Consider the following 20280-nt stretch of genomic DNA (forward strand, 5'->3'; position numbering starts at 1 on the left):
TGGGAGGCCGAGGCGGGTGGATCACGAGGTCAAGAGATCGAGACCATCCTGGTCAACAAGGTGAAACCCCGTCTCTACTAAAAATTAAAAAATTAGCTGGGCATGGTGGTGCGTGCCTGTAATCCCAGCTACTCAGGAGGCTGAGGCAGGAGAATTGCTTGAACCCAGAAGGCGGAGGTTGCGGTGAGCCAGGATTGTGCCATTGCACTCCACTCTGGGTAACAACAGCGAAACTCCATCTCAAAAAAAAAAAAAATGTTTCTTTGAGATTCTACTTAGACCCATGGATTATTTAGAAGTGTGTTGTTTAATATACAAGTATTTGGACATTTTTCTGTTATTTTTTTGTTGTTGAATTGTAGTTGGAGAATATATGCTGTATGATTTGAGTTCTTTTAAATTTGTTCAGGTTTGTTTTATGGTCCAAGATATGGTCTATCTTGATAGATGTTACTTTTTTTTTTTAGTTCCTTTTTTTTTTTTAATTTTTTTGAGATGGAGTTTCACTCTGCCACCTTGGCTGTAGTACAGTGGTATGATATTGGCTCACTGTAGCCTCCACCTGCTGACTTCAAACACTTCTCCTGCCTCAGCCTCCCAAGTAGCTGGGGCTACAGGTGCCCATCACCATGCCTGGCTAATTTTTTGTATTTTTAGTGGAGATTGGGTTTCATCATGTTGATTACGCTGGTCTTGAACTCCTGACCTCAGGTGATCCGCCTGCCTTGGCCTTCCAGTGTTGGGATTGCAGATGTGAGCCACCGCACCCAGGCAATCTTGATAGATGTTTCATTGGCACTTGAAAAAAATGTACCGTATGATATTCGGTAGAGTGTTGTATAAATGTCAGTTACATTCTGTTGGTTGACGGTGTTAAGTCCTGCTGTGCCATTGCTGATTTCCTGCCTAGCTGGTCTATCAGTTGTTGAGAGAATGTACCACCATATCAGTTTTTGAGTCCTGAAGTCCCTAAGTAGTCTGACTTCTGTCTACTCTTCAGAGTCTTCTTATATTTCTTTAATTTACAATGTCCAGGTTTTTAGTTATATTTAGAGGAATAGGAAAAAGCATATATACTCCATCTTCCAGGAATTAGAAGTGGTACTTAAATTTTTATTTTTATATTAAAAAAAATTTCCTCAGATAGGCCAGGTGTAGTGGCTCACACCTGTAATTGCAGCACTTTGGGAAGAGGAAAATTCACTTGAGCCCGGGAGTTTGAGACCAGCTTGGGTCTATGAGAAACATATGACCTCATCTCTACAAAGTGAAAAAATTAGCCTGGCATGGTGGCATGCCCTGCAGTTCCAGCTACTTGGGGACTGTGGTGAGAGGATCCCTTGAACCCAGGAGGTCACAGCTGCAGTGAGCTGTGATCATGCCACTACACTCCAGTGTGGATGACAGAGCAAGATCCTGTCTCAAAAAAAAAATGTATTATTCTCATCTTTTCTTACCTTGGTTAGGTCATAAAGCAATTTAAATCACTTGTAGTTTCTACTAAAGAGTCTAACCTCTGAGTTATGACCCTAATTTGAAAACAGTAGTCAGGGCCAGGCTTGGTGGCTCATGCCTGTAATCCCAGCACTTTGGGAGGCTGAGGCAGGCCAATCACGAGGTCAGGAGATGGAAACCATCCTAGCCAACATGGTGAAATACTGTCTCTACTAAAAATACAAAAAAATTAGCTCGGCGTGGTGGCTTGCGCCTGTAATTCCAGCACTTTGGGAGGCTGAGGTGGGTGGATCATGAGGTCAGAAGTTCGAGACCAGCCTGACCAACATGGCAAAATCCTGTCTCTACTAAAAATACAAAAATTAGCCAGGTATGGTGGCACATGCCTGTGATCCCAGCCACTTGGGAGGCTGAGGCAGGAGAATCGCTTGAACCTGGGAGGCGGAGGTTGTGGTGAGCTGAGATTGCACCACTGCACTCCAGCCTGGGTAACAAGAGCGAAACTCTGTCTCAGAAAAAGAAAGGCAGTAGTGGGAAGCACCTGCAGCCACTGTGGGGACAGCTAGTTAACCCCAGCACTACAACTTCATCGCCGGTTAGTGGTTCTCAAATTTTGCTGCTTATGAAAATCATCTAGAGAACTTTAAGAACTCTCCATACCCAAGTCACCATTTATATCATGACTGTGGTAAGAGCCAGGCACTAGCATTGTGTGATTTTTTTTTTTTGTTTTAATAAATTTCTAAGTGATTTCACTGTGTAATGGAATTTGGGAACCACTGTTCCAGTGTGTCAATGGAAGCATGTGTAACTAACACTGCAGCTGCAAGAGCTTAGGCAGGTTTTTGTTTGTTTATTTTTCTGTTAACAATTGCAACTCTGTTTATTCCCCTCTTGGTCCCAAATATAGGATCACCTAAGACCAGTAACAGAAGGGGACTTCTTTATTCTTGAAAACTAAAACTGTGGGTCCCCTGAATGTTCTTCTATCCTTTGATTCATAAACCAGTGTCAGCGAAGTTTTTTATTTTTTTATTTTAAGTTCCAGATAGTAAATATTTTAGGTTTTGAGGGTTATTATAATCGCTGTCCCAACTACTTACCTTTGCTTTTATACAGCAAGAGGCAAAACAAATGGGCATAGCCATGTTCCTATACTCTTCCCCATCTCTACAAAAGGTAAATTAGCATGGTGGCACATGCTTGTAGTCCCACCTGCTTGTGAGGCTAAGGTGGGAGGATTGCTTGAGCTCAGAAGGTCAGGGCTGCAGTGAGCTATGATTGTGCCACTGCACTCCACCCTGGGCAATGAGACCCTGTCTCAAAAACAAAAAATTGACAACAAAAAAACAGGTCATGGTCAGGATTTGAACCAAGAGTTGAGTTTCCTGACCCCTGTCATAATCTTTCAAATGTTTCACTTCAATTACAAAGTAGTCAGTGCCTAGCATATATAAGAATTGCTTCTAGGCTTCATCAAGTGTGACACTTACGTATTTTTGGGAAACCAGTGTGAGAAGGGATTGGTTGAGTGAGCAAGGCAAAGTCATACTTATTTGAATCACTTGAATCTACACACACTTAAAATAAGGTTCTTTCTATGTTTGAAGCAACTCCTCTGCCTAGCTCATTTGATGTTAATTGACTCTATAGCTATACTGTCTAACATGATACCATTAGCAACAAGTGGCTAAACTTATATTTAAATTAGTTAAAGTTAAACACCATTTAAAATTTAGGTCCTCAGTTAACTAGTCGCCTTTCAAGTGACATACATGACTAGTGGCTACTATATTGGATAGCACAGATATAGACCTTTTCCATCAATGCAGGCAGCTCTCTTGACAGTGATTCTCTGGAATTTTTAAGCCGTGAATCTTAGACAGCTGTGGCTTTGGAGTATTTAATTTAAAATCACTAACTTTTAACTTCTGTTTTCCTTTTATTCATTTAGCCAAAACTCATTTTATATAACAAATAAATACAATATATGTTTTGGTTTTAGGAAAAAACAAAAATGAGTTTCATGGTATCCAGAAAGTGACTGATTGAGAACTATTGGAATCTGAACTTCCATATTCATTGGAAGCTTTATCATGGGAAGTTAAAATATTGCCTTATATGAAGATTTTATTAAAATGGTATAAACAGCAGATATTACATTTATTGAGTAAGTTATATGTGCTAGGCACTGAGTGCTTTATAGTTGAAGCTCAGGAAAGTTAAGTAAATTCCAAATAAATGTGGCTGGTACTGGTATTTGAACCCAAACCTGTGTGATGACTTCAGAACTTTTGTTTTCCTGTTACACTGCGCTGCTTCAAATTTGCTGAAGACTGCGGTAATTATTTTACGTGTCTCATCTTAGGAAGCTGTAACTCCCTAAAGATGTGTTACTCATACACCGTGTTCATTTAAATAAGACAAGTCATCAATTTTCCTTAAAATTAGAAATATTTAATACAGGCTTTTTTTTCTTAAGAAATATGTGGAAGAAGAGGAAAATTGTCAGTGATCCTATTATAAGTTGGTAGAGCAATATTAATATGATTTCAATTTCTTAGGAACAGTGAGATTTTATTTATAAAATTACTATTGATATTAATTTAAGTTTTATATTGAAAATTGCTCCTAATGTTGCTGTAATAAATTTTTATATTGAAAATTTTTCATTCGCTGACTGCTAAGAATTATAGGTTTGTTTAAAGGTTATTTTTGCAAGACAGTGCAATAGATTCTGATATGTTCTGTTAATATACAAGACCCTTTTTTCAATTTATACCTTCAAGGTTACATTTAAGGTAACAGAACAACTTGGTAACAATTAGGAATATTCGCACAATCTTTATTTTGCACATGAAAATAAGGTTGTCTTGTGAAGGTGGTCAGTTAAAAAATTGTCAAATGCAATTCCCTTAACTAGATTATTGAATGGAAAAAATCCCCCTCTTTGTAGCAGCAGGGCATAGGGCATTATGTCCATCTCTTTCTGAGAATCCCACTTGTTAATTATGAAGGTTTGTATTTAGGCCAGAATCTAGAATTCCATTTGCTGGCTTTACAATGGACTTGCAGTATTTTCTTTAGAGTTTGATACCATGGTTCCTCTCTTTCTTGCAGGAGGCAGATGCTGAGCCCTTACTGTGACACGCTCAGAAGTAATCCGCTGCAGTTAACTTGCAGGCAGGACCAGAGAGCAGTTGCAGTGTGTAATTTGCAGAAGTTTCCTAAACCTTTACCACAGGAATACCAGGTAAAACTGGTTTGGGCCACAATTTTAGGAATCAGCTTTTTAAAAAGTAGTATCCATTTTAATTAAAAGAGTAAATTCTCTTAAGTTTCTCAATTTGTAAGGCTCTGTTTGTTTTCTATAAGTTAGAAATAATGGAATAATGCTTCCATTTCTTTATAACTAATTTCCTAATTGATAGCAGTTAGTTAAAATCTAGCAATGTTTTACAATAATGGCAAGAATAATTTGCATATTTGATCTATTTTTACCTGCTTATGTTTTCAAATTGTTTCCAAAGTCTTGCTATTTAAATTCTTCTAATTTACACAGAAAAAATATCTTCAAAGAAAATAACTTAAGTACTTAATTCAATTAATTAGAAGACATGGAAGCTCTGCTTTTGAAAAGATTTGATCCCTGGAATCTGAAAGATTAAGGAAATGGTTCCATATATATAGTCTGGATCTGATTTAACCTTTACATTTCTTTTTATCTTTTATCTTTTGGTGCCTCAGCTTCCTGAGTAGCTGGGATTACAGGTGTGAGCCACCATGCCTGGGTAATTTTTGTATTTTTAGTAGAGACAGGGTTTCACCATGTTGTCCAGGCTGGTCTTGAACTCCTGGCCTCAAGTGATCCACATGCCTCAGCCTCCTAAGGTGCTGGGATTACAGGTATGAGCCAACCTGTCTGGCTAATTTTTGTATTTCTAGTAGAAACAGGGTTTTGCCATGTTGGCCAGGCTGATCTCGAACTGCTGACCTCAAGTAGTCTACCCACCTTAGCCTCCCAAAGTGTTGGGATTACGCACGTGAGCCACTGTGCCCGCCATGACCTTTATCTTTAAAAAGCCTCAGCTTTACCTGCCATTTACAAGGAATCTTTTGTCAGAAATGATGTCTCAGAAGCTAATTTAAAATAAAGCTGCTGAATTTTTAGCTTCCTACACATATTTATGAGCTCACTGAATGCTTTATACACCATGAAATAGCAGCTGTATTCATAGACATACTAGAGTAACTCAGTGAGTTGTTAGAAAATGTGACATCTTTAAAAATTTATTTGGTGTATCCAGGGGTGTGAAAACACATAAAATTATTTTAATTTAAAAAATTTTTTTTGTTTTTGGGGGGAGATGGAATCTTGCTCTGTTGTCCAGGCTGGAGTGCAGTGGCACAATCTTGACTCACTGCAACCTCCGCCTCCCAGGTTCAAGCGATTCTCCTCCTCAATTTCTTAAGTAGCTGGAACTACAGGTGTGTGCCAGCATGCCCAGCTAATTTTTGTGTGTGTGTGTGTATATGTATATGTATATGTTGTATTTTTGTACAATATACATATATGTACAACACATATATGTATATGTATTGTATTTTTAATACAAATGGGGTTTCACTATATGTTGGCCAGGCTGGTCTTGAACTGCTGACCTCAGGTGATCTGGCCACCTCTATCTCCCAAAGTGCTGGGATTACAGGTGTGATCCACTGCACCCAGCAATAAAATTATTTTAAAAAAGAAAGGAACAATAAAATATGTCTGATGCCTTGTTCCTTTGGTGTTTGAAGAATTTTATATATATGATCTCATTTATTTTATCAGATTTTAACTTTTTTAAGTTTGTCAGAACAACATATAAACTGTCTCCTAAAAATACTTGAAAAATATTTTAAAAATATCATAACCTAAAACAAAAAGAATGTTGTAATTTTATGCATTAGTTCTATGTTTTGTCAACTCAAAACTTTGCTCAGTATAATTAAAACTATTTCATTCTTTTAAAACATGAGTTTAATTTGCCATCGTCATACATAACTTAGACTAATTTACTTACCTTGCTTATCTGTAAAACTAGAGCAACCTTAAAATACTCCTCTAGTGGTATATTACTGTCTTCTTTATTTGGTGCAGTTTATGAAGAAAGGTACATTCATATCCTTTGTTACATAGCATTAGCGAGTTGCAAGAAATTACCCGCGCACTTCCTTTGGTTTACACAGAATGTTTCTTACTTTCTTGTCTTCCCAATATTTTTTTGTAGTACTTTGATGAACTCACTGGAATACCTGCAGAAGACTTGCCTTATTATGGTGGATCAGTGGAAATTGCTGACTATTGCCCTTTCAGTCAGGAATTCAGTTGGCATTTAAGTGGTGAATATCAGCGCAACTCAGATTGTAGAATATTGGAAAATCAACCAGGTTAGTCAGCTAGTGAAATGAAGTGTTATGTACATATTAAAATTATATGTTAGCAATATAAAACAGTGGATAAGGGCACAGACCCTACAGCATGACTGAGTTTGCTTTATAGTTCAGCTGCTATCCATACGTAATAAGTGACTTAATTTTTCTCTGCCTGTTTCTTCATCTGTACAATGGAGACAATACTTAGAGCTGTGAGAATTAAATGAATTAATGTAGTAAGTGCTTAGAACTGTGCCTGACCCATAGAAGGGATTATTAGCGTATACATGCACACACGCTATGTTTTAGTCATACCTTGTGTCTGCATGGCACTTTCCATTTACAAAGCACTTTCATCCTTATCATTTTATTCTTCTAAAAACATTATGAGAAACATAAGGAAGATATTACTGTATTTCACAGATAAGCAAGCAGATACTAAGTGATGTAGTTAATTGGTGTCAGTGCAAGATCCTCCAGTGCCAGGCTCTTTTTATTAAAATACCTTAGATAAGCTGTTTTTCCTCTTGTGGAGAATGTGCATTTTATGTAAGTTAGAAGCGGCAGGTCACTCTTCAGATATCAAAACAATATTTTTGTCTTATGGCCAGTAAGACATATTACCATATTATTTGTTTTCTCTTAATACATATAAATGAACAATACATCAAAGGAATAAGCAGGTATGGCCATTGGGTCTTCTGCAATTATAATTATAGCTCATACCAATTACCTTTGTAAACTGAAATATTCTCACATCTGATGTAATAAAGAGCAGTAAGTAGTGTTTCTCTCTGTGTTCGTCAGAAGTTTTAACCTAGTCTCCAAACCCCCACCCTCATTCTATACTTTATTACAGACTAAGGGATTTAAATTCTAAATTTTTGTATTTTTACCTTTTACTCTTAAACTTGGCGGATGTAACTGGATTCCTGCAGTCATTTTTCCCCATCACTAATCTATTTAATAAATGTCCTGGACAGGTGCAGTGGCTCACACCTGCAATCACAGCACTTTGGGAGGCCAAGGCAGTTGAATTGCTTGAGCTCAGGAGTTTGAGGCCAGCTGAGCAACATAGTGAAACTCGTCTCTACCAAAAATGCAAAAAATTAGCCAGATGTGATGGTGCACACCTGTGGTTTCAGCTGTGCAGGAGAACAAGGCCTGAGGATTGTTTGAGCAGCCTGCAAGGCAGAGGTTGCAGTGAGTCCAGATGATGCCACTCTACTCCAGCCTGGGCAACACACTGAGACCCCATCTTGAATACAAATAAATAAATACATATATACATAGATAAATATTATAATGAACTTATGAATGCTCAGCAGTTCCATGTTAAAGAAAAAGAAATGCATAGATCTGTCAGTCATGGATTGGCCAGAGATAAACTATCACATGTTATTGTTTTAGAGCTGGAGTTGGCAAACTTTTTTTTGTAAAGCACAAGGTTATAAGTATTTTGGGCTTTGTGGGTCATAAAGTTTCTGTAGCTTTATGATTTAACTATCTAACTCTGCTGTTACAGTCTGAAAGCAGTTACAGACAATATGTAAATGAATGAGTGTGCCAGGATTTGGCCTGAGGATTGTAGTTTGCTGAACTCTGTTTTACTATTATTATTTTTTAGAGACAGGGTCTCTTGTCACCCAGGTTGGAGTGCAGTGGCACCCCATCCTAGTTCACTGTAACCTGTAACTCTTGGGCTCAAGTGATTCTCCTGCCTCAGACTCCCCAGAGCCAGGACTACAGGCATGCACCTCCACACTGGACTGATTTTTAAAATTTTTTGTAGAGATGAGACTTGCTATGTTACCCAGGCTGTCCTCAATCTCCTGGACTCAAGCAGTCCTCCCTCTTGGCCTCCCAAAGTGTTGGAATTATAGGCAGAAGCCACCACATCCAGCCCTGAACCCCATTTTAGACACTGATCATTAGATTTTTCAAAAAGTCTGAAACTCATAAATTCTGTTTTATTCTACTTTGCATTTTTTTCTTAGCTTATGTTATTAAGATTTATCAAAACTGACATAAAACATCTTTATGATGTTTCAGAATGGGCTAATGGACTCTCTGCTTTCCAAAAGAAAACTTACTGTAGAGAGTCTAAAGACATCACATTATTGCTCGAGTTTAAGAGCTTCGTCCCTCTGTTCATTAGGTATTTAGAGGTCCTTAATTCCACCCTGTACCTCTGCAGGTTTGTGCTTAATGTGAGATTAGATCAGCATGTTACTTGATTGGTGCAAGGGAAATTGCAGTTTTGCCATTAATGTAAAAACCACACTTACTTTTGCACCAACCTAATATTTATGGATTTCCAGGAGGTGACACAAGTTGAAGATACAGGAAAGTTCTGCAAAAGTTGCAACACCCCCAAAAAGTCTCCAAGTAGAAATCACTTGGCCTCATCCTATCATGGGTCATTTGGAGGGGCCTCCTATTTAGACCACCAGTGAAGATGATTCTTATGTTGGTATCTAGTGATCTAATGATTCTTAGTGCTAGTTCTTCTATATATTTAGCCTAGAAAACTCCAGACCCCGTTTTATTCCCTTGTGTCTGACATAGTAATTTTCTCCCATTCATTCCTTTTTGAGAACCTAGTGTGAATTTGGAATCCTGTGTTTCCTAATTTTTTAAATTTAAAATTTCTATGAAACATATTTGATTTTTAAAGCAACTTTTAATCATAAAAATGGAATGCATCAATCAATTTCTTGTTCTTTGAGCCAAAAGTCAATTTTTAGGGAGACTTTTCTTGTTTGCCTCAGAAATTTTTAAGAACTATGGTGCTGAAAAGTATGGACCTCATTCAGTTTGTCTAATTCAGAAATCAGCATTTGTTATGGAAAAGTGTGAGAGGAAGCTGAGTTACCCTGACTGGGGCAGTGGATGTTATCAGGTAAGCTTATATGTTTGTTACTAGTTATACCAAATATTATATAATTATATCTTTTATGGTTTTATATTTTAAATTATATTTTACATATTTTTATGTCATTAATTTACTGATCAATATTTATCTTGTTTATGTAAATATTAGTTTGGATGCTCATGTTTTATGAAAATATTGTCTTTTTTTTGAGAAAAATTGCCTCTTTATTTAAAAAATATAAATATATAATTGCTATAATGTTCTAGGCATATATTCTGAGGAAATAATGGTAAATATGTAATTTTGTTCTTGAGCAAATATTACTTTGTAATGGAAAAATGTACAATTTTATTTAAAAATGTCTGAGGACTACATGGGTTATAAGAATTTGTAAATCAGGCTGGACAAGGTGGCTCACGTCTGTCATCCCAGCACTTTGGGAGGCTGAGGCAGGAGGATCACTTGAGCCCTGGAGTTCAAGAGCGTCCTAGGCAACAAAGCGAGACCTTGTCTGTAAAAAAAATAAAGAAAAAAGGATTAATAAATCAGTTGCTGATTAATAATAGGGTTTTTTTTTCCTTTGTAATTAGAAATCCAAAAAGGGCAAACTACAGTTGTTGTTTTTTTTTTCTTTTTTTTTTGAGACAGGGTCTTGCTCTGTCGCCTAGACTGTAGTGCTGGTCCAGTCACAGCTCATTGTATTCTCTGTCTCCTGGGCTCAAGTGACCTTCCCACATCATCCTCCTGAGTACTGGGGCTACAGGTGTGCACCACACACCCAACTAATTATTTGATTTTTGGTAGATACTCTGTGTTGTCCAGGCTAGTTTAGAACTTCTGGGTCCAAGCCATCCTCCTGCCTCGGCTTCCCAAAGTGCTGCAATTATAGACATTTATTTGCACATCTGATATTACATGACTGCATCACCTTATTAAGAACTTAGAAAGGTATAGCCATTCTGTGACTTAGGAGCATCCAACCTAATGAATATTCTGTACCCTACAAACGGATGTTAGGGAAGAGAGGGTAAACCTGAGAAATGAAGAAGAAGCATTCCTTGTACCATTTCAGCTGCAAGAGCTAAAAGGACTTTTGTAACTGGAAATTTAATCCTTGTCGTTAAAGTTACTTATAAAGTTAAACTTTTTTTGGTAACTGCTCTTTTTTTTTGGAGACAGGGTTTGCTCTGACGCCCAGGCTAGAGGCCATGGCACGATCATGGCTCACTGCAGCCTCGAACTCCCAGGCTCAGGTGATTATCCCACCTGAGCCATCTGAGTAGCTGGGACTACAGGGGCACACCACCACAACTGGCTAATTTTTCTAATTTTTTTGTAGAGAAGGGTTTTTCCATACTTCTCAAGCTGGTCTTGAACTCCTTGGCTTGTGTGATTCACCTGCCTCAGCCTCCCAAAGTGTTGGGAGTACAGACATGACCCACTTTGCCTGACCTGGTAATAGTACTACCAAGATATATATCACATGCCATACAATTTATGTAAAATTAACATTTTTTTTCTTTTTTTAATTTTTTATTGGATTTTAGGTTTTGGGGTACATGAGCAGAGCATGCAAGACAGTTGCGTAGGTACACACATGGCAGTGTGCTTTGCTTTTCTTCTCCCCTTCACCCACATTTGGCATTTCTCCCCAGGCTATCCCTCCGCACCTCCCCCTCCCACTGGCCCTCCCCTTTTCCCCCCAATAGACCCCAGTGTTTAGTACTCCCCTTTCTGTGTCCATGTGTTCTCATTTTTCATCACCCGCCTATGAGTGAGAATATGCGGTGTTTCATTTTCTGTTCTTGTGTCAGTTTGCTGAGGATGATGTTCTCCAGATTCATCCATGTCCCTACAAATGACACAAACTCGTCATTTCTGATTGCTGCATAATATTCCATGGTGTATATGTGCCACATTTTTCCAATCCAGTCTATTATCAATGGGCATTTGGGTTGATTCCAGGTCTTTGCTATTGTAAACAGTGCTGCAATGAACATTCGTGTACATGTGTCCTTATAGTAGAACGATTTATAGTCTTTTGGATATATACCCAGTAATGGGATTGCTGGGTCAAATGGAATTTCTATTTCTAAGGCCTTGAGGAATCGCCACACCGTCTTCCACAATGGTTGAACTAATTTACACTCCCACCAACAGTGTAAAAGTGTTTCTTTTTCTCCACATCCTCTCCAGCATCTGTTGTCTCCAGATTTTTTAATGATCGCCATTCTAACTGGCATGAGATGGTATCTCAATGTGGTTTTGATTTGCATCTCTCTGATGACCAGTGACGATGAGCATTTTTTCATATGATTGTTGGCCTCATATATGTCTTCTTTCGTAAAGTATCTGTTCATATCCTTTGCCCACTTTTGAATGGGCTTGTTTGTTTTTTTCCTGTAAATCTGTTTGAGTTCTTTGTAAATTCTGGATATCAGCCCTTTGTCAGATGGGTAGACTGTGAAAATTTTTTCCCATTCTGTTGGTTGCCGATCCACTCTAGTGACTGTTTCTTTTGCCGTGCAGAAGCTGTGGAGTTTCATTAGGTCCCATTTTTCTATTTTGGCTTTTGTTGCCAATGCTTTTGGTGTTTTGTTCATGAAGTCCTTGCCTACTCCTATGTCCTGGATAGTTTTGCCTAGATTTTCTTCTAGGGTTTTTATGGCGCCAGGTCTTATGTTTAAGTCTTTAATCCATCTGGAATTAATTTTAGTGTAAGGTGTCAGGAAGGGGTCCAGTTTCTGCCTTCTGCACATGGCTAGCCAGTTTTCCCAACACCATTTGTTAAACAAGGAATCCTTTCCCCATTGCTTGTTTTTGTCAGGTTTATCAAAGATTGTATAGTTGTATGTATGTTGTGTTGCCTCCGGTGCCTCTGTTTTGTTCCATTGGTCTATATCTCTGTTTTGGTACCAGTACCATGCTGTTTTGATTACTGTAGCCTTGTAGTATAGTTTGAAATCCGGTAGCCTTGTAGTATAGTTTGAAATCACAGTAGCCCCCTGCTGTGTTCTTTTTGCTTAGAATTGACTTGGCTATGTGGGCTCTCTTTTGGTTCCATATGAAGTTCATGGTGGTTTTTTCCAGTTCTGTGAAGAAAGTCAATGGTAGCTTGATGGGGATAGCGTTGATTCTGTAAATTACTTTGGGCAGTAAAACCATTTTCACGATATTAATTCTTCCTAACCATGAACATGGAATGTTTCTCCATCTGTTTGTGTCCTCTCTGATTTCGTTGAGCAGTGGTTTGTAGTTCTCCTTGAAGAGGTCCCTTACGTTCCTTGTGAGTTGTCTTCCAAGGTATTTTATTCTTTTTGTAGCAATTGTGAATGGCAGTTTGTTCTTGATTTGGCTTTCTTTAAGTCTGTTATTGGTGTAGACGAATGCTTGTGATTTTTGCACATTGATTTTATATCCTGAGACTTTGCTGAAGTTGCTTATCAGTTTCAGGAGTTTTTGGGCTGAGGCGATGGGGTCTTCTAGGTATACTATCATGTCGTCTGCAAATAGAGACAATTTGGCTTCCTCCTTTCCTATTTGAATACCCTTTATTTCTTTTTCTTGCCTGATTGCTCTGGCTAGAACTTCCAGAACTATATTGAATAGGAGTGGTGAAAGAGGGCATCCTTGTCTAGTGCCAGATTTCAAAGGGAATGCTTCCAGTTTTTGCCCATTCAGTATGATATTGGCTGTTGGTTTGTCATAAATAGCTTTTATTACTTTGAGATACGTTCCATCGATACCGAGTTTATTGAGGGTTTTTAGTATAAAGGGCTGTTGAATTTTGTCAAATGCCTTCTCTGCGTCAATTGAGATAATCATGTGGTTTTTGTTTTTGGTTCTGTTTATGTGGTGAATTACTTTTATAGACTTGCGTATGTTGAACCAGCCTTGCATCTCCGGGATGAATCCTACTTGATCATGATGAATAAGTTTTTTGATTTGCTGTTGCAATCGGCTTGCCAATATTTTATTGAAGATTTTTGCATCTATGTTCATCATGGATATTGGCCTGAAGTTTTCTTTTCTTGTTGGGTCTCTGCCGGGTTTTGGTATCAGAATGATGTTGGTCTCATAAAATGATTTGGGAAGGATTCCCTCTTTTTGGATTGTTTGAAATAGTTTTAGAAGAAATGGTACCAGCTCTTCCTTGTGTGTCTGGTAGAATTCGGCTGTGAACCCGTCTGGACCTGGGCTTTTTTTGTGTGGTAGGCTCTTAATTGCTGCCTCAACTTCAGACCTTGTTATTGGTCTATTCATAGTTTCAGCTTCCTCCTGGTTTAGGCTTGGGAGGACACAGGAGTCCAGGAATTTATCCATTTCTTCCAGGTTTACTAGTTTATGCGCATATAGTTGTTTGTAATATTCTCTGATGATGGTTTGAATTTCTGTGGAATCTGTGGTGATTTCCCCTTTATCATTTTTTATTGCATCTATTTGGTTGTTCTCTCTCTTCTTTTTAATCAATCTGGCTAGTGGTCTGTCTATTTTGTTGATCTTTTCAAAAAACCAGCTCTTGGATTTATTGATTTTTTGAAGGGTTTTTCGTGTCTCAATCTCCTTCAGCTCAGCTCTGATCTTAGTTATTTCTTGTCTTCTGCTGGGTTTTGAGTTTTTTTGATCTGGCTCCTCTAGCTCTTTCAATTTTGACGATAGGGTGTCAATTTTGGATCTCTCTATTCTCCTCATATGGGCACTTATTGCTATATACTTTCCTCTAGAGACTGCTTTAAATGTGTCCCAGAGGTTCTGGCACGTTGTGTCTTCGTTCTCATTGGTTTCGAAGAACTTCTTTATTTCTGCCTTCATTTCATTGTTTACCCAGTCAACATTCAAGAGCCAGTTGTTCAGTTTCCATGAAGCTGTGCGGTTCTGGGTCTGTTTCTGAATTCTGAGTTCTAACTTGATTGTACTATGGTCCGAGAGGCTGTTTGTTATGATTTCAGTTGTTTTGCATTTGTTGAGCAGTGCTTTACTTCCAATTATGTGGTCAATTTTAGAGTAGGTGTGATGTGGTGCTGAGAAGAATGTGTATTCTGTGGATTTGGGGTGGAGAGTTCTGTAAATGTCTATCAGGTTTGCTTGCTCCAGGTCTGAGTTCAAGCCCCAGATATCCTTGTTGATTTTCTGTCTGGTTGATCTGTCTAGTATTGACAGTGGAGTATTAAAGTCTCCCACTATTATTATGTGGGAGTCTAAGTCCTTTTGTAAGTCTTTAAGAACTTGCCTTATGTATCTGGGTGCTCCTGCATTGGGTCCATATATGTTTAGGATCGTTAGCTCTTCTTGTTGTATCGATCCTTTTACCATTATGTAATGGCCTTCGTTGTCTCTTTTGATCTTTGTTGCTTTAAAGTCTATTTTATCGGAGATGAGAATTGCAACTCCTGCTTTTTTTTGCTTTCCATTTGCTTGGTAAATCTTCCTCCGTCCCTTTATTTTGAGCCTTTGTGTATCCTTGCATGTGAGATGGGTTTCCTGTATACAGCACACTGCTGGGTTTTGGATTTTTATCCAATTTGCCAGTCTGTGTCTTTTGATTGGTGCATTTAGTCCATTTACGTTTAGGGTTAATATTGTTATGTGTGAATTTGATACTGCCATTTTGATGCTAAGTGGCTGTTTTGCCTGTTAGTTGTTGTAGATTCTTCATTATGTTGATGCTCTTTAGCATTCAGTGTGATTTTGGAATGGCTGGTACAGGTTGATCCTTTCTATGTGTAGTGCCTCTTTTAGGAGCTCTTGTAAAGCAGGCCTGGTGGTGACAAAATCTCTGAGTACTTCCTTGTTCGCAAAGGATTTTATTTTTCCTTCTCTTCTGAAGCTCAGTTTGGCTGGATGTGAAATTCTGGGTTGAAAGTTCTTTTCTTTAAGAATGTTGAATATTGGCCCCTACTCTCTTCTGGCTTGTAGTGTTTCTGCCGAGAGATCTGCTGTGAGTCTGATGGGCTTCCCTTTGTGGGTGACCCGACCTTTCTCTCTGGCTGCCCTTAGTATTCTCTCCTTTATTTCAACCCTGTTGAATCTGACGATTATGTGCCTTGGGGTTGCTCTTCTTGCGGAATATCTTTGTGGTGGTCTCTGAATTTCCTGCAATTGAGTGTTGGCCTGTCTTGCTAGGTGGGGGAAATTGTCCTGGATGATGTCCTGAAGAGTATTTTCCAGCTTGGATTCATTCTCTTCATCCCCTTCTGGTACACCTATCAAACGTAGGTTAGGTCTTTTCACATAGTCCCACATTTCTTGGAGACTTTGTTCATTCCTTTTTGCGCTTTTTTCTCTAATCTTGGTTTCTCGTTTTATTTCATTGAGTTGGTCTTTGACTTCAGATATTCTTTCTTCTGCTTGGTCAATTCGGCTATTGAAATTTGTGCATGCTTCGTGAAGTTCTCATATTGTGTTTCTCAGCTCCTTTAATTCATTCATATTCCTCTCTAAGTTATCCATTCTTGTTATCATTTCCTCAAATCTTTTTTCAAATCTTTTCTCAAGGTTCTTAGTTTCTTTGCATTGATTTAATACATGATCTTTTAGCTCACCAAAGTTTCTCATTATCCATCTTCTGAAGTCTAATTCCGTCATTTCGTCACAGTCATTCTCCGTCCAGCTTTGTTTCCTTGCTGGTGAGGAGTTTTGGTCCTTTCTAGGAGGCGAGGTGTTCTGGTTTCGGGTGTTTTCCTCCTTTTTGCGTTGGTTTCTTCCCATCTTTGTGGATTTGTCCGCTGGTCGTCTGCGTAGTTGCTGACTTTTCGATTGGGTCTCTGAGTGGACACCCTGAATGTTGATGATGAAGTATTTCTGTTGCTTGGTTTTCCTTCTACCAGTCTAGCCCCTTCGCTGTACGACTGCTGAGGTCCGCTCCAGACCCTGCTTGTCTGGGGTGCACCTCTAGCAGCTGTGGCACAGCGAGGGATGCTACCAGTTTCTTTTTCTGCTATCTTTGTCCCAGGATGATGCCTGCCTAATGTCAGTCTTTTGGATAGAGAGGGGTCAGGGAGCTGCTTGAGGAGACAGTTTGTACTTTATAGGGGCTTAATTGCTGAGCTGTGAGCTCTGTTATTCATTCAGGGCTGTTAGGCTGCTATGTTTGATTCTGCTTTAACAGAGCTCATTAAAAAAACCCTTTTTTTTCTCAAATGCTCTGTGTTGAGGGGTTTGGGCTTTATTTTTGGATGTCCATTGAGGTCCTGCCCAGCTAGGACGCAGACTAGCCACTGTTTGCCTGCCAAGGCTCCGCCCTGCTGTTGTGAGGCTCGCCCTGGCTCTGCTGTTCTGCTGTTCTCCGCTACGCCCTGCAGCGGAGTCTCTCTGTTGTAGCGGGTTGCCTCCGCAACGGCTGGCTGCGTCAGCAATGGGCGTGTATCTCAGTTGGGGCGGGTTGCCTCGGTAATGGTGGCCGCCCCTCCCCCTCAGAGCGTCTCGGGCCATCTGCATGGGGCTTGTTTGAAATCGCGGTTTTGTTCGACCCACTGGGCCAGCCCTAACGCTCTGTCCCTGCAATCTCCTGGCTTGGCCCACTGTCCAAGTCTAGCTCAGTATCAAGTCCAGCCCTCTCACGTCTCCGGTTGCCGGTTCAACGGGGTACCCGGACAAGCGCGCCCTGTGGGGAGCCCTGGGTAGGGCCGGCTGCCTCCACCCCGGCTGCTGGCTTCACCAGGCAGAATATCTGCCTGGCGTCCCTCGTCTCCTCTTCACTTGGGAATTTCCCCGTTCCGTGGGCAACAAAGATCAGTCTGGAAATGCAGCTCAGACTCACCTCTCCGCGGACACAACGAGAACTCCAATCCTGGGTTGTTCTCACAGTGCCATCTTGAGTCCTCCTCCTTCTTTTTTGTTTTGTGAGACAGAGTCTCACTCTGTCACCCAGGCTGGAGTGCAGTGGCATGATCTCAACTCACTGCAACCTCCACCTCCTGGATTCCAGCGATTCTTGTGCCTCAGTCTCCTGCACAGCTGGAATCACAGGCATGTGCCACCACACCCAGCTAATTTTTGTATTGATAGTAGGGACAGGGTTTCTCCTTGTTGTTCAGGCTGGTCTCAAACTCCTGGCCTCAACTGATCCTCCTGCCTCTGTTAGCAGTTTGAGAGCAGCCTGGACAACTTGTTGAAACCCCTCATCTACTAAAAATACAAAAATTAGCCAGGTGTGGTGGCGGGTGCCTGTAATCCCAGCTATACAGGAGGCCGAGGCATGAACATCACTTGAACCCAGAAGGTGGAGGTTGCAGTGAGCTGAGATGATGCCATTGCACTCCATCTTGGGCGACAGAGTGAGACTCCATCTAAAAAAAATGAAGTTACTGGAAGCCAGTTTGAAGCTCTGAGTATGCACATAGGGCTTGTTGACTGTGGTCTTCACTTTAGGGCTTTTTCCATACAAAACCTTTGATATTTGTGTCTTGAGGGGTTTCCCTTTTGACCGGTCAGACTTGTCAGAGAAACTGCCAGTATTCGCCTTGAATTTATATGCACAGCTCTCAGAGTTCTAGGAACTAAGTAGATTTTGAATGCTGAGTAGTCTCAATATTTAACCTCTAAACTTAGAGTCCTTATTTTCATGATGGCATCCCCACTCTTACCTGTACTTGCTTTCCCCCAGAACAGAAAAACTCTGTTTTACCCTTTCCAAAAAATAAATCTCCAGTATTTCGTGTTGCTATAAAGGAATATCAAGCTGGTTAATTTATAAAGAAAAGAGGTTTATTTTGACTTATGGTTCTGCAGACTACGAGACACATAGTGGTGGCATCAGCTTCTGGTGACAGCCTCAGGAAGCTTATAATCATGGCAGAAGGCAGAGTGGGAGCAGGCTTGTCACATAGAGAGGAAACAAGAGGGAGGAGGGAGGTCCTGATCTCTTTCACAACCAGATATCCGGGGAAGTTACTACTGAGGGGAGGACACTAAGCTATTAATGAGGGATCTGTCCCCATGACCCAAAAACCTCCCACTAGGCCGCGCCTCCAACATTGGGAATCACATTTCAACAGAAGATTTGGAGTGGGCAAATTTCCAAACTGTATCAGCTGGGTTTGGAAGAAACAGGTTTAGCTGCTTATAGTGAGGGAGAAGAATGCTGGGGTCTGTTTCTGAAATAGATGTTAATCCTTTGAATTGTAGCTCTCACTTCATTGTGCCGGGTGCAGGCAGTCCTGAGCCACCTTTGTGTTCTGCAATGCAAAGCAGGTTTCTTCTTGGCTTTTTTTGTGGCTGGAGTTTGACTCAGCTTTCTTGAGTATGTTATGTCTGCTACTACTTGTACATCTACCCTCCTGCCCACACTTAATTCCCAGAATTCCACACTGGTAATACTTCCACTTCAGCAAGGGAGTTTTTCTCTTGTCCTTTCAATGCTTTCATATAATTCTCATCTCTAGGCTGGACGCGGTGGCTCACACCTGTAATCCTAGCACTTTGGGAGGCCAAGGCGGGTGGATCACCTGAGGTCAGGACTTTCAAGACCAGCCTGGGCAACATGGTGAAACCCTGTCTCCACTAAAAACAGAAAAATTAGCTGGCTGTGGTGGCACATACCTGTAGTCCCACCTACTTAGGAGGCTGAGGCAGGAATTGCTTGAACCCAGGAGGCAGAGGTTGCAGTGAGCCAAGATCACGCCACTGAACTCCAGCCTGGACAACAGAGTGAGACTTGGTCTCAAAAAAAAATTTAAATTTAAATAAAAAAATTGCTATTTCTAAATGTTTTAAAAGTTAGTGTGTTTGCTTTCGGTTTTAAAAACTGATCTCATTAGCTGCCACTTGCAGATGAGATAAGAGTCTTGCCTTTAAAAGCAAAGTCTGGATAAAATTACTATGACTCAGCCAAGGATTTGGGGTAGGGGGAGAGAATAAAGAACTTTTACTGTTTTGCATTTCTATGCTGTATTCTTGTTTGTTTTTAATAAACATGTATTATTTTTATAATTTCAAACCCCAAATAAAATTTGACTTATGGCCAGACACAGTGGTTCACACCTTTAATCCTATCACTTTGGGAGACCAAGCCTGGGGGAATCACTTGAGCCCAGGAGTTTGAGACCAGCCTGGGCAACATAGTGAGACCCTCTCTCTACAAAATATTTTTAAAATCAGCCGGGTATGGTGGCATGCACCTGTAGTCCCAGCTGCTTGGGAGGCTGAGGGAGGAAGATTACTTAAGCCCAGGAGTATAAGGCTGCAGTGAACTATGATTGCATCCCTACACTCCAGCTTGGGTGATGGAGCAAGACCTTGCCTCTTAAAAAAACTTTTTTTTTTAATTTGGAAAATTTAGTGACTTTTAAAGAGAGTAATGTGATTAATGACTGTTTGATAGAGATTTAAGTTGAAGTATATGAGGCCACTGGAATTTACAGTAACGTTATTTACAACTTAGCTTTGTGGGAATCTGTGGATTCAAATTGTATTTAAAGCTCTGTGTAGGCTTGGTGCAGTGATTCATACCTATAATCCCAGCACTTTGGGGGGCTTAGGTGGGTGGATCACTTGAGCCAGGAATTAGAGACCAACCTGGGCAGCATGACAAA

At 40.0% G+C, this 20280-nt stretch overlaps 1 protein-coding gene across 3 annotated transcripts in view; it reads left to right on the plus strand.

Moving 5' to 3' along the window:
* Window positions 1-20280, plus strand: part of LMLN (leishmanolysin like peptidase) — a 99898-nt gene that overhangs the window by 71089 nt on the left and 8529 nt on the right. For all 3 annotated transcript variants that reach the window (XM_002759782.6, XM_054247242.2, XM_008984142.5), the window contains 3 exons: window positions 4576-4708; window positions 6729-6888; window positions 9645-9775. In XM_002759782.6, the coding sequence (XP_002759828.3) occupies window positions 4576-4708; window positions 6729-6888; window positions 9645-9775 (424 nt within the window). The remainder of the gene's footprint in view (window positions 1-4575; window positions 4709-6728; window positions 6889-9644; window positions 9776-20280) is intronic.

Source organism: Callithrix jacchus, chromosome 17 (genome assembly GCF_049354715.1).
Source record: "Callithrix jacchus isolate 240 chromosome 17, calJac240_pri, whole genome shotgun sequence".
NCBI lineage: Eukaryota > Metazoa > Chordata > Mammalia > Primates > Cebidae > Callithrix > Callithrix jacchus.